General features: G+C 41.4%; 1 protein-coding gene across 1 annotated transcript; it reads right to left on the reverse strand.

Moving 5' to 3' along the window:
- Nucleotides 1-2,642: 2,642 nt before the first annotated feature.
- tcea3 (transcription elongation factor A (SII), 3) lies at nt 2,643-10,641 on the reverse strand. The gene is made up of 21 exons (XM_080471837.1): nt 10,404-10,641; nt 9,602-9,664; nt 9,264-9,369; nt 9,057-9,162; nt 7,632-8,150; nt 7,436-7,549; nt 7,102-7,194; nt 6,929-6,997; nt 6,731-6,850; nt 6,533-6,601; nt 6,267-6,326; nt 6,042-6,113; nt 5,869-5,937; nt 5,718-5,780; nt 5,545-5,619; nt 4,926-5,086; nt 4,768-4,824; nt 4,472-4,626; nt 4,210-4,356; nt 3,314-3,385; nt 2,643-3,219 (listed from the first exon to the last, which is right to left on the reverse strand). The coding sequence occupies exons 1-21, from the start codon at nt 10,470-10,472 to the stop codon at nt 3,211-3,213; spliced, it is 2,268 nt and encodes a 755-aa protein (XP_080327963.1). The 5' UTR covers nt 10,473-10,641; the 3' UTR covers nt 2,643-3,210.
- Between the last annotated feature and the right edge of the window lie 6,454 nt (nt 10,642-17,095).

Here is a 17,095-nt window from a genome sequence, read left to right on the forward strand (position 1 = left end):
CAGTATAAAATACACTGTTATTCTAAAGAATTTTAAATATATCTTCATTTTATACACGGTTTACGCGTTCCTAAATAAAATTGAAGTGGTTTCCCATTAAATCGAAACGTGATAACAACAAAGTGAAGGTTTGAATCCCAGAGATGCAAAAGACCAAAGAATTCCAACGTTTCACAACACGACTGCGCTCAGCATTTCACAGTAAGCTCAGAAAAGACACCTTTTTAATAATTAAAGAGTATTTGACATATACATGTAGGTTAGGTCTTTCATTTAGTTACTTTGCTTATTAAATGTAACTTCACAACACAGCCGATCTGTCAACTGCTACAGAGAAAGTTTGAATATTCCAAGTCTCTGATCGCCTCCACCACTTCACCTGAGTCAAGATATTGCTCCTTTGATTACTCTTGTCAAGTGGACAGCCAAATCCAGGAAAAATCCCCCCTGGCTTCACACCTCCTCCATTCCAGTTATTATGGTCACTGTGCTCCTAAAATCCAGAAATGGTTTAATGCTTCCGTCATTTCTTTACGTCTCAGGACTTTAAGGCTTGATTTACATCCTGAATTCAGGGGTTTATTCCTTAATTTTGAAAAGAAATCCCGATTGGAAACAACAAATTGCTGGAAATACTATTCATTGTCGGAGAGAGAAGAAAAAGCTTTACTACTTGAGTGTGACAGCTGCAGACTGTCTATAAAGTATCTATATATACTCGCAGGACTGCAAGTAAGCAGGCAGTGGTTGGCACTCTTGGTCCCCAAACAGTCCAAAAACATGCATGTGAGGTCAATCGGTGAGCTTAAATTGCCCCGAGGTGTGAAGGAGAGAATGTGTGATTCTCTATCCTGTCCAGGATGTACTCTCCCTTGCTCCATTGTTAGCTGGGATCAGCTAGAGCGCCTCACAATCCTGAATTTAATGATGCAGTACGGACGACGGATTAGATCGATCCTACCAATCTTTAAAAAAAATCCTGGTCTTTACCTCAACCATGTCCAATATTTGGCAATTTCCTAATATAAGCCTACAGGATGGGCGTAATCACAAATTGAAGGATTACACAGGAAGATCTGAATATTTCATTTAAAATCTGGATTTGAAATTCTTCACTGAGGTTGCATGTTTTCATATGATTTCTAATTGAGCATAATGCGGGCAATTAAAACTGTGTACATTGAAAATGAGACCTTTAACATAATAAAACGTAAAAAGTGTGAGCAACATTAGTAAATTATATAATGCAATAGATTGGAGTTCTATTAATTCAAAAGAAATTTGTATGTTAATTATGTTGATTAGTAATTAACCCTGGATTGCTCCAACTTAATTATGACCTAATCAGACAAAATATCAAAACCTTTTGTAATGATTGCCTTCAATATTTCAATGTGACTTTTGGGGGTTACGACTCCATCGGATGGATTTGCTGCCTGTTAGACTTCTGATTCAAATATACACGTTGTTGTGTGAAGGGTTTTTGCGGTACACACAAAACACACAACTTTTTGTCAGGGGCCAGATGGAAAAGTTGGTTGGACAAAAAAAAAAAAAAAAAAAGGCACTGTGCAGCGACACTGTGCTTTTAAACTTGCATGAAAGGAATCTGCACTTTAATGAGAACATTAACTTATGTTGAAAGTACTTTGGAGATTTCTTTCTTTGTGCAGCTTTTGTTCTCACGTAGATATTCACCATCTGTTGGAAAAGCAAAGGTCACCGATCCAAGCAGCAGCCACAAAGGGGAAAAGGTCCGAGCACGTTGTAAAACCCATGAACAAATTACTACAGATCAAATTTGCAGATTTACATTTCTCACTATATGAGAACATTCGATGAGAGGCTGGTTCATGAGGATTTCTTTGTGACTTCTCAATATATGATAATAATTGCACTCATAATTGAAATTAAGTCGATATTCAGCACATACATTTGTGGTTGGATGCTATTTTTGGCTCACGAGTGGACGTGAACATTAATGTCAAATAAACATGACTGATTGGGCTTTCTGAGCTTGGCCTGCACATCAGAGGACTTTTAATGGTGAAAATGAAGCAGAAGTAGTAAATGAATGCAGTTTAAGCTTACAGGAAACCAGATGGTGGACACTCAGCCAGAGGGCTGCTGGGAAGCTTTCTGCTTCGGTTTCTGCTGAAAAACAAGCTGCACATCTGACAATAGTGTTTACATACACATGAATGTACTTAAACACAGAGGATGATTGGAAGATAAATTGCATGTTGCCAAAGGAACAAATATGTTTATGACCAGGAAATGGGCTTCGCTCTTAAAGTGCTGGTAAACAGTTTTGTGATTGCCGCAGAAGCTCTGGGTGGTTTGACCAGCCTCCTGGATGGATATTAACGAACACGTCTACAGTGTTTTATGGTGGTCAACCTGTGAGAAAAACATTTTAATTGTGCAAACACTGATGGTGGCCAGGTTCAGAGACCTGATGGATTGTTGCCACCTACTGTTTGCTTTAAGTGGTGCAACAGAAAACTTTCACACTTGCTGCAGCCTATTGAAATACACTAAATGTTCCTGTGACCAGCAGGATTCAGCTTTGAAGTGAATAAACTGGGACAGAAGATGAAAGGATGAATATTACTATGTACATAATGGCACGACACATTAAGTGCATATGCAATTTTTCTTTAATATTCCGTTTCAGTGTAGTATTTAACTCTGAAAATAATTTTCTTTTTAAAATGGTTAAAACAAGCAGCCTCGAAAGGTTATGTACCACATGAGCCATGTTAATGTAAATCATCTCGCATGATAATGCAGTTACAAGTGAACGACATCACATCAACAGTATCAGCAATTTTATTAGAATCAGATATGTACAGAGTGAAGAGCTGCATCATGACATATTAGGCTAAATGGATTATGAGTCACTTCACTGTGACGGCACCATGATCATTAGAGGTGAGTTACTACTGAACTGATTTAATGACTCGGTCATCAAACTGACACTCAAGTTCAGTCGTCGAATCTACACAAAGCAAAACCTGATTATGAACGCACACTGAAAAATTCAAAATTTCAAGTAAAAATTGTAAGAACACCATTTCTTTAAAATCACTGGCTACAATACTTCATGACCTTCCCTCCCCGACAATATAGAAAACAAGGCACGCCAGTTTGCTCAGAAAAGAAAGAAGAAAAAAAAAATAAGAAAAAAGCTGTTTCACCCTGAAGGCATCAGCAGAACTGAAATGTAAAGAAAAGAAAGTAAATGTTGTCACTCAAACAACAAAAGGCAGTGAATTATTGAGGCACACAGCAGCGAGAGGAGAGGACCCACCTTCCAGCGATTGCCGCACTCATTGCACAAAACAAATGTGGTCATTGGCTCATCAGCGCTGCGTGTTTGCACCTTAACACACAGAAAGGATTTTTCACTTCCAAGTATGACATTAAACAAAGGAAAAACGTTTTATTTGCAGAGGCTATATTTTTACATAATAGGGAGCAAATTATTTCTTCGATATCATTGCGTTACACAATACCAGTTTTTATTGATACAATATCCAGTTTGATGTATCGCCGGAGCATCGTGGGTCATTTTTCATTATAATACAATAAGAGCCAGACAAGCTTTTCTCATACGATCCTCTTTCAGTAACAGGAGCAGCCACAATTACAGCCCGACTTACAAATAGACACACACACACACACACACACACACACACACACACACACACACACACACACACACACACACACACACACACACACACACACACACACACACCTTTAAAAGCACGGTTTTCGTTTAACCCTTTATGGTTCCCTTTTTGAAGTGTTGGATTTAGCTCATTCCAACACTCTTGCTTTCAAATATATTTACACAACTACTTTTTCGCCTGTTATATGTTTGTCACTTTTTAGGGTAAGTCTTAAAAAAAGACTGAAGGTTATTTATATGTAACAAAAACATGTTAAAGTGTCAAACTGCCCAAAGTTGCATCTTATTTTTGATAAAAAAAATCTCTAATCAGGCAAAATTTCTTACTTGGTGTCTTAAAGAAGCTTTTAAAGTCCTGCAGTTTAATCCAAATCATCAGATATTGTAAAAAAAAAAAAAAAATTTATGTGTTTTTATCAAAAAATATGATGCGATCTGTAACTGTTATTACATTAAAAAATATATCTATATATTAAAAGCTGGAAGTGACCATACAGGATGAGCCCATTTACCTGGTTGTAAGTGCAGTTCCTCTTTTTGCACTTGCCGCACTGCAGCAGGTCGGTGCTGGTTCCACCGGTTTTGGCCATCTGGTGCTCTCTGATGGCCTCCTGGGTGAGAACGTTCCTCAGCTGTTTCAGCTCGTCGCTCGCCATTTCCTGAACAAAAGGACCACAGGCAGGAGAGAAATGACTTGAGGTGAAGTGAAACACAGAACGTGAGGCGTGTGTGCGTCACAAGAGGAAGTTCGGCGCGTTGGCGGCACACTGGTACCTCAGCAGACATGGTGGCGATGCGCCTTAACTCAATGCTTCCAGCGAGCACATTTCTGCGAAGCCCCGGGTTCTTTGGGTCTTTCAAGTTGCTGATGCGGCTGCGCACTCTGTTCTTATACTTCATATCAGTGGCCTTTATCTCCTGGTAGATATGTGCTTTCACACTGTAAAGGACGAATAATACGAGCGCCGGCTCACTGATGAAAGTAACAATTTCTCATTCGGTATATTAATGAAAGAAATACGGATTAGTGAAACCAGTCATTATAGTGAATAAGTCATCTGAAAGGATATGATCCTCAAGCTCTGCTGCCATGCCATCACAGTTGGCTCCAAAGTCTTTATAATCATCTATGAAGAACAGAAAATACAAAGAGCCCTTTGAGAACAGACCGCATTGATGAGCAAGTTGTTCAGCAGAGGATGTTATTATTGATGAATCTCAGCCTCACTGTCTGTGCGCAGAGCGGCTGTCAGCATCTCAATGCACTTGTCTCTTATGGAGTCTCCAGTGGCCAAGTGAGGGGACAGCGGACCCCCGGGGGAGCTGAAGCCGGGAGACATCGGGCTGGTCGGCGTGGTGGGAGTCTTCGGTGCTTCAGTTTTAACTTTTCTGTAAAAAAAAACCCACGACAAATAATATATTATTGTCTGATGTCATCTGAAGAGATTTATCAAAGATGGTTGTGTGAATAGAATATCTTTAATTAAATCTTTAATTCGTGAATCATCAATTTATCTACAAATATTCATCAAACTCTTTTTGTATTCTAAAACATATTAGTCCTCATGTCGCTGCAGTTCAGTGTTTCAGTTCAAACCTGAACTTATCTGCTAAAAAGAAAGTTTCATGCTCACGGAACGTCTGATTTGAGAGGAGGGCCTAAGAGTACGATTTGTGGCATTAACAGTAATTTAGCAATTAGTCCTTCTTCAATGTTAAAGTCAGACGAGTGCGATATGAGATCTTGAAACCCTTTTTAATCGGCCGAATTATCAGTGGATTATGAATCCATTACTCAACCGCAGTCCCCCTGCTATGTGTTAAATAGTGTATGAGAACTCCTATACCTCTCAACGCTGTCAGTCGAGGGTTTCCTCTGTAGAGTTCCGGGCTGCGGCGGCTTGGAGGAGTGAGACTCTCTCCTATAATTCAGTATTACTCAAGTCATTTACATTTCATGAATATTTTTTCACATGAAACTAATTTAAACGATGGCTGTTCACAGCTCTCTCCTGATTACCTTTCACCCGTCAGCTTCTTTCCTGGCGGCGAGCTGCTCCTCTTTGCATCCGTGGATTCCCGTCTGAGTGACGACATGCATTGAGTCAATATGGGTCAGAAGCGGGTTTGACGTTTTACTCGCGGTAAAGTGTCCGAGTTTCCAGCCCTACCTTTCAGGTTTGGAGTCGGACGAGTGGCGCTTCACAGGCTGGCCGTGTTTCAAGTCAGGAGAGTCCTTCCTGGAACAATAGGACACCGACACCCTCGCTTTATTTAAGAACAAACAAGATACACGTTCAGCTTCATGTCGTGTTGCGGAGTGTGTTTGCTGGCTTCTGCACACCTGGGTTTTTCCTTTTTCACCTCCAAATTGGGCTTTTTGGGAGGAGGGGGCTTAGAGTCAGAGGAATCTTTCCTGACAGAAGGAAACATTTGCATGTGATTCTGATCCTAATCCAGGAAGGATCAATATAATTAGCACATATCCTCGTGCGCTGAGAACCAACAGAAACCAGTTTTAATAATGTTGGCACTTTAAACATTCATTTTCATGCTGTGACTTGCACACCTTTCTCTTTTTGCCTCGTCTGAGTGTTTCTTAGTCACTTTGCTTTCCACCGAATCTTTCCTGCGGGGAGAAAACAGCTTTGGAACCAACAGACTGATGTCTGAATGCAGATGGTGACATATTAATACAAAGCTGCACTGTTTTGAACAAACAGCCATCACAAACTTGGGCCACTGATCCTTCAGATCGAGCAAAAAAAAAAAAAAAAAAAACGGCAACATTTGCCATGGATCACTGAAATACCAAATCATTTCCAGATCCCAGACCTGTCTTTCTTAACGTGATCTGATGGCTTTTTCTCCGGAGGGGGCTTGGAGTCTGTTGATGCCTTCCTGCTGTGGCAAACAACACAAGGATTTAAAGCACAGAGGGAAACTCCAACGTGAAGTTCGGTGGTTATTTTCCAGGACACGTCCAGGTCGTGAGAACATGCAGTCTGCAAGTAGAACTCATATAATCCAGACCTGTCTCTCTCCTTTGTCCCATCCAGAGAGAGTCTTTTTGCAGGAGGAGGAGGAGGAGGAGGGGGGTGGAGGTGGAGAGGAAGTGGCGGAAGAGGAGCATTGGGGTCAGGAGGCTCCTTTCTAAATGAAAACACACCTCTGAGCGTCACAAGTGTGAATATCACAGCGCTGCATGCAGAAGAGCCGACAGAGCCTGACCTTTGAGGAGGAGGATGGAGGTGAAATGGAAGAGGAGCGATCGGAGCATTTGGGTCCGGTGGAACTTTCCTGACGTGAAAATCAGCATTTGTTTTGAGTCCGTTTCAGAAAAGCCTCCCTAGTTTAAATCCTCTCATTTTATTTTCCCAAGCATGCACCAAACTACTCCTGACCTTTCTTTCTTTACTTCCACTGACGGTCTCTTTGCCTGCGGAGAGGCTGGTCTGGGGCGAGGTTGTCGGGAGGAAGAGTCTTTACCATCCTTCCTGAGCACATGTCACAAGAGAACAGATCAGAGCCATGCAAGAGGCTGGTGACACATGCTGGTGAGGCACAAAGGCACAGCAGACGACTCATCACACCATGCACTATGAGCATGCACTATGAGCAGCAGGTATCCTGTTATTGAGGCCACGTGTCCAGTTTTCACACTGTGAGAACAAATGTCAGTGTACGCCAGAAGGTCACACACCGTCATGCCGGAGCAGCAGTGGCGGGACGCCTGACCTGTCTTTTTTCACGTCCAAAGACGGGCGTTTGACGGGTAAATCAGGGCGAGCAGGGCGAGGAGGAGAGGGGAACCGGGTGGGATACAGAACACTGCTGTCCAGCACTCCTCGCCTGGAATGAATAATTCAATCTGAGGCCTGACTGCAGCATTCTGAAGAGCAACAAGCAGCTTCTGAATCCGCCGCCTTCTCACCTTTCAAATATGGGCCTGTGGACTTCAGCAGCTTTTTCTTTTTGGGTTTCACATGGTGCTCGCTCTCGTTGAACGGTGTTGATCGGCTTCTCATGTCTGCTTTCGTCTCTGTATCTGTCCTTCTTCGTGTCATCAACACAGCTGTGTCTCTTCAGCTCCTCGTGCGGTTTCTCTTTCCTGAGCTCCTCCATGTGTCTTTTCCTTTTTGATTTTTCTAAAGGCCTTTCTTTCCTCTGTTCTGGCCGGTTCCGTTTCTCACTTTGTGGGTCCTGCACAGGTTTCTGTTTCGTGTTTTCCATTTCAAACTCGGGATTTTCTGCAGGTGTTTGTTTCTCATTTTGGATCTCTTGTACGTGTTTCTCACTTTGTAGGTCCTCTTGGTGTTTTTCAACCCTGGCGTCTTCACTCTGCCTCTTTTTGATTTTGTGGTCATCATTCAGTTTCTCTTTTCTGTTTGTATCAGACTGTTTTTTGTCAGGTTCTGAGTTGTTTTTCACTGGGACATCCAGTCTCCTGTGACTAACACAAACAAGGAAAGTAGAATTTTTACATCTGTTTAGGGCCCAAATGTCTGGGTTTTTTTCCCCCCTCTGCACTATTCAGACAGATGTACTTATAATGGTGGAAGCAGAGATAAAATCAGACACATGCTCTCTAAAAGTTTCTCTGAAACAACCCCAGATGACATTGAAATCACTCCAATTCAAATGGCAGAAACATCCCGCCCAGTGAATGGAGCTTTAGAAAAGAAGCCAGCGCTTTTGTTGAAAACTGTTCATCCAAAAAATAGAATTTAAAAAAAAAAGAAAGTTCATTAGGGGACATCACTTTCAGAGTTTTTTTGCTGTGACTACCTTGAGAATCGACCATATAACAATCACCTCAGTGCAGAATCAAATTTCATATTTAATTGAGTTTTCTTTGACTTGCCTTGCCTTTAGACAATTTGCAATGGGTTTTTTTTTTTCATGCAAAGTCAGCGTTACAGGCATCTATGGCTGTCAGGAGGAAAGTTCTCCTTTCAAAGTGACATTTCAATGCTACTTACACGATGAGGATTGAACAACAAAGCAGTTAAGAGTCCCCACCGTAAGGAAAAACTGTCTTTACTTAACGTTTAAGAACATCTTGACACGATGAATAATTTAATAGTGTGTCGGCTGATACGTTATAGCTTCCAGCAAACTTTCTCAGCGCTTTATATCATCTATTAAATTTTAAGTAGCTTTCATAGAGCGCTGTTGATATTTTCTGGAGTCTGGCTCTTTTTCAAAACCTACAAATGTAGAAATAAGTGGAAATATGCTATTTGAAGCCACTTCTGAGGGTCTGACAGTAGGCAAGAAAGAAAACGAAGCAGAGCGGTGACGGATGTCATCGACTGCATCTGTGAAGTTTCTGTGTAACAACTACAAAACTACTGACCTGCTCTGTGTCTCTGAGGGCGAGCTGCTGGGAGACGTCATGGTTTTGTCGGTGTCCAAACCGTTCTTCATTTCAGCTGCTTTCTCGGAGTGAGAATGGCCAGAATCTGAGCATGAGCAAAACATTCTGACTGCTGATGCATTTATTGCACAAACATCAATTTCACAGATCTGTAAATCTTGTGTGTGTATAAATCACTGCCATTACCCAGAAGTCTCTTCCAGTCTTTTATGAGGACCTTTGCCAGGGCAATTACTTCTTCATCTGTGCAGTGCTTCCTGATACCATTCACAGACATGCCGATCCTCGTTTCCTGACAAAAAACACAAACGACTACGGTCAACGATCACGGTCACCCGACATGACAAAACATTAAAATGCCACAAAAATTAAAAACTTGATCACAACAATAAACTGTGGAGACATTATTCAACACAGAGAAGTGGGAGAATATTCCGGATTGACAAATCTAAAGAGCCACGATTGAGATGCTTGTGCAAGTGTATGGTCGAATAGCAATTATAAAACTTTACTTTTGAGCTCACCTGGAGAAGTTTGAGTGTCATATTGAAACCTTTGAGTTCTTTCAGCAGGTCCATGGCGCCCTCCTGTACTCAAAGCAACACAGGAAACATCAGTGCTACTTCTAATCCGAGTTATGACAGTCGGCTGAGAAACATGTTTCTTCACATCGTGGGACAGATCGTGTATCTATTTGTCTGCTTATTTAAACATATGCAATAACAATGTAAATACATGTTTCTGTGTTGTATTTACATACTCTCTCTCTTTTCTTTTCTTTTTAACTCGTAAAAGGTTTCCCTGCAGCCTTTGAAGAGCTGTTTGGAGGGAGTGTATTCTGATCGTGACCTAGAAGTTACTGCCGCCTGCAGCTCTCTAACTGTGCAGGAGCGCCATGAAAATGTCGCGTCTGCAGATTCAGTCACAACACAAGCACGACCTTAACCCGCAGGCCCGTTGTTTACTATCCGCCGCACTTAGCGGAACAAATTCTATACTTTTGCAGTAACATGCAGGGGGGGGGGGGGGGGGGGGGGGGGGAGAAAATCGAGAGGGAGATGAAACTTGACCCTCTCGTGTAAAGAGTGAATCCGTGACAGAAACGACGTGTGCGCCAAACACCTGTTGATCGTTTGTTACAGCACAGCCCGAGATCGTGTTACATTGCTGCAGAGCCTCCGAAAAAACACGTCGAGGGAAAAGAAATCGCGCACATATTAAAGCTCAATCGAAAAGGAAACGTTTTTGAAGAGACGCTTATAGGCCTTGTGCTCGACACGCGGCTGCAGGACAACGCGCCACCTGTGGCTGCCAAAATAGTCTCACCGTGTTATTTCTAGACACCATCTTGTCCAGTTTTTTTGCAATCCGGATGAGATCCTCTTCGCGAGTCATCGCTGCACGTAGTCCCCCATAAACCAGCTAGTGATGTCGAATGAAAGCGTATTTTAAAAACTTTGTGACATGTAAAAGTTTGGGTCCCGCGGCAGGTCGGACTTTACGCACGGTGGACCCCATTCAGCCCAGAGGCGTGTCCTGCAGCAGGATACCAGCTGACGCTGTCGACACATGACAACAACTAAATATAGACTTTGTAGTAGACGCTCTGAAAACCCAGATAACTGCACTTTGAATGTGATCCGTGTAATATGTTGATTCAGCGCATTTAAAATGCGTCTTTGCAGGAAACCATCCACTTCACTTTTTTTTTCTTTTTCTAACTTTTCTTGTATTTTAGATTTTCTGCAGTAACCTATATCAACAGTCAGGTTATGCAGGAGGATCTCCACTTAAACCAGGCCACTGTCTAATGATTAATCTTCTGAAATTGAAGGCAGGACGCGAAGTGCGCCCCGCTTTATTTGCACTGTGGTGCCAGCTGCAGCGGTTCACTGTGTTTATGACCTCATACCTCCACTCTCAGTCATTAAAGACACTCTGAGATGAACATGCATGGACTGGATCAGGTCAGGATTCACTCTGCTAATGTCTATAGGGATAGAACGCACGGAAAGCGTTTATTAATGTAGGGCGAAATCTGTAAAAGCCAATAGTTCCCACTTTCAGCGAGGGTTCATTGCAAAGATGAGACGCTGAGATTGTTTATCGGTGTTTGCCACCTGAGGGCGCTGTGGTGTAAGTCACCTTCACAAGTCAACCAGAACCTGATAGGGACTAAACAGTCGTTTTACTCTGAAGGCACTGGACAATCCAGTTTGTACCTACTTTAATAACTCTTTCTTTCTGGCTTTATGAAAGCGTGTGCGAAGCAGGATCACCAAACAATCCACTCCCATTTCATTAAAAACCTACAGAAAATGACAAACTAACATTAATTGGAACACCCTGTTCTGTTGGTACTTTGGCTTGTTTTGACTTTGACTGTCAGTGTCAAGTCTTCCAGGTGAAAAACTAAACAAATCTATTGTGCACCTTTGAGTATTTCTGTAGCAAACTTCATGACAGACAGCAGCCGAACGGACATTAACACTGATTGGAAATTGTGTTATTTAAATGACTTGAGGCTGCAATCTGGTGCACCGTGTGTCTTTCAGTGTACAGTATATTTGTTGTGATCAGTTAAACAAACATTCAGACAACAAAATGACTTCAGATCACTTTTGCAAACTTTGTACAAGCTTGATATCCTGGTAAAAATGTGTTTGCATCTCGTCTCTGACAATCCCTTGGAAGAAGTCACTGACAGACTGTTTTTATAGAGAAATCTCTTCCAGATGGAAGTGCGCTCCAAGGATTTAAAGGCATGTCATTTTACTCCCACAGTCCCCTGGGAGCTGGGCTCAGCTCTTAGAGATGGCCCCGATGCTTGATTTCTTGTGTCTTATGTTTCGACACTGTAAATTGAGATGCAAGTATCAACATGTCGCTCATAAAGCCATATCAGTTGGATGAATTGAATTGAACTACCATGTCTTTAATTATCCTGCAGTTCTTTTGGAGTTACCACATGTAGATTGGATGTTTTTTATCAAAATGTACATCAGTAGAAAAGTGTATGGGTAGGAATTAAAATCAATTGAAAACCCTTGAGATATCTCTAAAATATGAATGGCCCATTAATCTAAATCCAAAGTGTGACTCTTATTGTGTAGCACGGGGATTTGAAGATAACTGTGTTAATGACCACAGGTGAAAGTACACGCCAAGAGCTCATCTCAAGCAAAGCATATTATCTCTTTACAACACTCTTACACAACAGGCTGACCCTACAACCTAGTGCTGCCTCCAGACAGCAGCGTCTGGCAGGTGGAGCTGCTGCCTGAGAACCTGAGAAGTGGGGCAGCTCGCTGTGAGGTAAGAGAGGAAGCAGGACAAGAGGAAGAACCGGTGATCAAGATCAACCCACAACATCCGCTAACTCAATGTCCGTTCAAGCTTTGGGTTTTGGAAAGGAAAAGAGATGAAGAACCGAAGGCTGTGGCCTCTCTGAAACCTCTGACCCCTTTCCACAATTCTTAGACGAGATTGACTGTCTGATCTGGTCATTTGTAAGAAAAGTAGCCTGTCTGTACACACTTAGTTCCACCAGCCCTGCTCTTGAATCTTAAAAAAGCCAAATTGATCTAATATAGATGTTCAGCGTTCATTCCTCAGTGCACACAGATGCATTTATTCAGGTTCACAGAGTTCACAGAGTTATTCATAGTGATTCTCAAAAATAAGATCATAGGTATGTTGGTTCTATTACATTCTGTTTAGGAAATTGTTTTGCATGATTAAGATGTTTTGCTCTCTCCATTTATACTTACAGTTAATTATACATTTTTTTATTTTATTTTTTATTTTTTTTAAACATTACACTGATCATGTGAGGGAAACTGGATTTTCGGTGTCTCTGGTGAGACACAGAGCTCAACTCAGATGTTGCTGATTGTGTTTGTTTTTTTCCTTAATCAAAATTAAAAAGATGTGGAATTAAATATAAACCTGCAGCCAGTATTTAGCCGCTCAGCTAAAGACTTAATAAGACAAGGACGACAAGTTGACTTGACCCCACCTGAAAGTCGACAGCGGTAATTGGACTGACACATAACCTCAAGTGAACTGGCAATACAAGCACTTTTTGATAGTTTTTATAACCGAGTATAAACAACATGCATGGCTCGTGTTTGTTCTATGAGTTTTAAGATACTGAGCAGGCAGCTATCAAAGGTTTGTCTTTATTGAGCCATTCACTTGGTGTTGGGCCACATTACATTTGTATCTGAGTCTTAAAAATCCTTAATAATTTAGTAAAATTTGTGTTGTATTTTAATATATTCATTCTTGTTTTGTTCTGTTTTTCCTTCACTCCGGACTCATGTTGGTGTTACATATTTACGTAACTGCATCGGTATGTGTTTCTATATGAGCCTCTGCTTCTGGGTTCAAGAGTCTATCATTAAACTCTGGGGTCTGACCACATCAAGTCTGATCTGGCCTTTGTTTGAGAGTGCAGAAGAAAGTTAAAGGCGTGCAGCGTCGGCCCAGCTGACTGAAAAAAAGAAAGTGCATTCATTACCGTACTGTACGTGCTCCATGTTTAAACAGACAAAGAGTTTACACGGATCCAACAGGGAGCATCTGCCAGTCTACTTTCCTCCACAAGTACCTCGCCCAGCACTGGTGTCTCTGCCAGTTACAGACCAGAGACGCCAGGCCTGCGCAATTATGGCAATCTTTGGATGACATCAGACCAGAAAATGAATGATTTCATTTAACTGTCTTTTTTTTTTTTTCTGGATCTGGTGGAGGATACAGAACCTATAATAGAGCATGTCAAAACAGAGTGGGAGAATTGTTTAGACGTTCACATCTGCAGTTGGCTGGAAGGTAATCCCAGGCTGGTGGGGTTGGTTCGTCTGTTAATAATGACCACTGTTCAGAGTCGGCACTTAGAAAAAAAAAATAAATAAAAAATAGGCTGAGACTCTCAGAGAGGTTGGGGACCACCCAAAGACTTTAAGAACATCCTTGTACCTTCAGCTGTGTCTAGGTCTCTACTTACTGCACACACACACACACACACACACACACACACACACACACACACACACACACACACACACACCAAATCTGCCATATCCAACTCTGTTTTGGTGGTGCCACAGTTTTAGGCCACATTTGCCCAAAATAACTATCGTTGCCACTGTTAGATACAATCCAGCCAAAATAACTAAATGAGTAACCTAACCTAGTCTGAATTATGCACTGAGCAGTGGATGTTTAACTTCATTCCTTACAAAAGTATTCTTTTTATATGTCACTGCAGCAGATTATGAAGATGTCCGTCTGTAGTTGAATGGGAAAAGGTTTAAAAGACAGAAAAGGTTAGAAGGGGTTAGAGAAAATATGTACTATAACTTATCCACAACAGTCAATTACACACTGGCACTCTGGATAGAGACTGACTTATTTGTATGGCGTCTCTGCAAAAAGATCCTGTGGTTCCTCCCAAGGCAGCGATTTGATCCCTGAGCTCTTTTTCGTTTGTGCACGAGCTCCAGCTTCCTGCTGACAAGCAAGTGCACCAGGCCTCTGGCTTGAAACTAGCAGCAGGAAATAAATCTTTACAAATAAAGAAGAAAATGGATATTCAGTTCCAAAAAACGGTACAATGTTGTAATACCATCGGGGTTAACAGCGTGACTTTTATGCCGTTAAGCTTTGCTGTTTACAAACATCATTTTTGCACAAATCCTTCACATCAAAGTGTGCTAATTGACTAAATGGAGTTGCTACGCTAAGGCAGGCTGAATTGTGTTAGTGTGTAAATCCCCTCTTAGTCTCATTTCCTTTTCAACTGCCCACTAATCCAATTAGTGCACCATAGATCAAAGCCCCTGACATTTACAGCACCTTTCCCCTCTTTGTGTTGGCAGCTTTTTGCAGTGTCTCATGCTGGAATCACATTTGTGCAGAGTAACCGCTGTGGTCCAGGAGGGGCAGGAATCAGACTCAATGGAAAACGAAGAGTTGATCAACTGCAGGAATAAAAGCCTCAGTCACACATTTGTGAGCTTGATTTTACCTTAAATCCACATTTTCATTTGGGATCTGCCTCATGAGTACAATGTTCATGAGAGTATCACTCACCAGTGCAGTTCAAAGATGCCAACAACACTTTGAAAATGGAAAACAGACTTCGGATTAATGACTGAAAACCTTTGATATCCTTTTCCTGATGTATCTGACACGTAGCACATGTTATCACATCTTTTGAAATGTCACATTTTTAGCAGCTGACCCGCTCAACTGGATATAAACTAGTTGTGTGTTCATGAGGAGCTGAGAGGTTGGAAAGATCCCATTTCCTAGATGGTGAAACACAAGCGTCTGAACATGGTGTAACTGGGAAATTCCCACTGGGAAAGTGGGAAACTTGTGAGTGCTCTCAAAAGCAGGTCTGACAGCACTTAGCATGGCACAAGTTTTAGTGGAAATCAAGTTTTAGCTCCAAAATCAGTTATTTGGGAGCAAATATATTTACTTATCATATCAATGAACAGGACTTGTTATTGATCAGCTTCAAAGTAAAAGTTAGACTGATGACTAGATGTGAAAACAACAGAAAACAAAGTACCTGCTGTCCAGTGCAGAAATTTAATGTGAAAATAAATGATAATTCCAGAGCTTCGTTTCATTCCTGCTTTGGTTGATATATGTTTTGACACATTGACTGTATTTGTCCTTTTTTTTTTTTTCAGCAAAAAAGCAGCACTGCAGAAAAAAAAAAAAAAAAGTTTTATAAGGTCTGGAAGATGTTTGTAAAATCTAAGTGAATACACCATGGTACATTGAGGGGTTACTGCAATAAAATCACACACCGCCGTTAACAGAAAATCTACACTATAAACTAGGCCTATGCACAATAAAACATTTGGATTTAATAGCAAAAGAATATTTGAAATGGGATGAAAAGAAGCTGTTGGATAGGTTTCAGTATTTTTTATGCATGGAGTAATCTCCTGATTGGGTCGTTGTTATACTTCAGCCATAAAATTATAATACTCAGCGGAAAACACATCAATATATCAGTGTGGTCTTTCGGTCCCAGACGTGCGTTTTGTGCAAATCTGTAACGGACAAGAACGTTCACATCTTCATTTTTTTTTTATTCACTCTTCCTCTTCTTTTGTCGCACTTGTTCTCATTTCATTCTTGAATCGTTTTGGGGGGCTTTTGGTACACCTGCAAATTGTTACTGATAAATTAAAAAACAATTGATTTATTCAGCATTTTAGAACTTTGAGTTCTCATCAAACAGAGGTAACATTTTTAATCAAACACTTTCACTGAACTCAAACACAAAATATGAAATCAACATTGGATCAAATCATGGAAAACTAAGAAGAAAACAGAAAACATAAGAATCGCTCCTAACTATTCAAAGATTTCAACGTTGTCACAGATTTATTACAACCACATGATTCTTCAAGGTTCAAAGGGAAGAAAACCCCGTCCAGGCTCCAGTGGAAAAAGAAAAAAAATCTCCTGATTTCCTCAAAGGTCACTTCAAGGTTAAGATAACATTTTAAATTGTGAGAGATATTATGACCAGAAGCTTTAAAGCAATGATGCCAGCGAAGATAGTCCTTCACGTGCGTTTGTGTGTGTGCGTGTGTGTGTGTGTGTGTGTGTGTGTGTGTGTGTGTGTGTGTGTGTGTGTGTGTGTGTGTGTGTGTGTGTGTGTGTGTGTGTGTGTGTGTGAGAGAGTGTATGCATATGCTGTGTGTTTCTGCATCTCTTGGGGGAGGTGGGCCTGGCCGGTGTGTGCATTTGTTTCTGTTTCGGTTCACCGACGGCACACAATCGGACTCTGTCTACGTGGGGTCCAGGAAGTGAGAGTCTCGGAGCGGCGGGTTCGTCGCCTCCCTGGACAGGATGCTTCAGTTCATCTGTTCAAGCCTTCCTGCAGGCAGATCATATACCAACAGTATGTGCTTTATATTTACATTTCCTCTATTACAGCATTGAGGGAATGTTGTTCCCTTTATTCGATTATATTAGTGGCTGCT

The sequence above is a fragment of the Lipophrys pholis genome (assembly GCF_963383615.2).
Source record: "Lipophrys pholis genome assembly, chromosome: 9".
Classification (NCBI taxonomy): domain Eukaryota; kingdom Metazoa; phylum Chordata; class Actinopteri; order Blenniiformes; family Blenniidae; genus Lipophrys; species Lipophrys pholis.

Bases quoted from the DNA above. Each gene is read 5' to 3' on its own strand.
- tcea3 (XM_080471837.1), bottom strand. From the start codon at position 10,472: ATGACTCGCGAAGAGGATCTCATCCGGATTGCAAAAAAACTGGACAAG. The intron at 6,851-6,928 runs GTCAGGCTCTGT...GTTTTCATTTAG, and splicing joins CTCCATCCTCCTCCTCAAAG to AAAGGAGCCTCCTGACCCCA. The intron at 5,620-5,717 runs GTAATCAGGAGA...ACTGAATTATAG, and splicing joins AAGAAGCTGACGGGTGAAAG to GAGAGAGTCTCACTCCTCCA.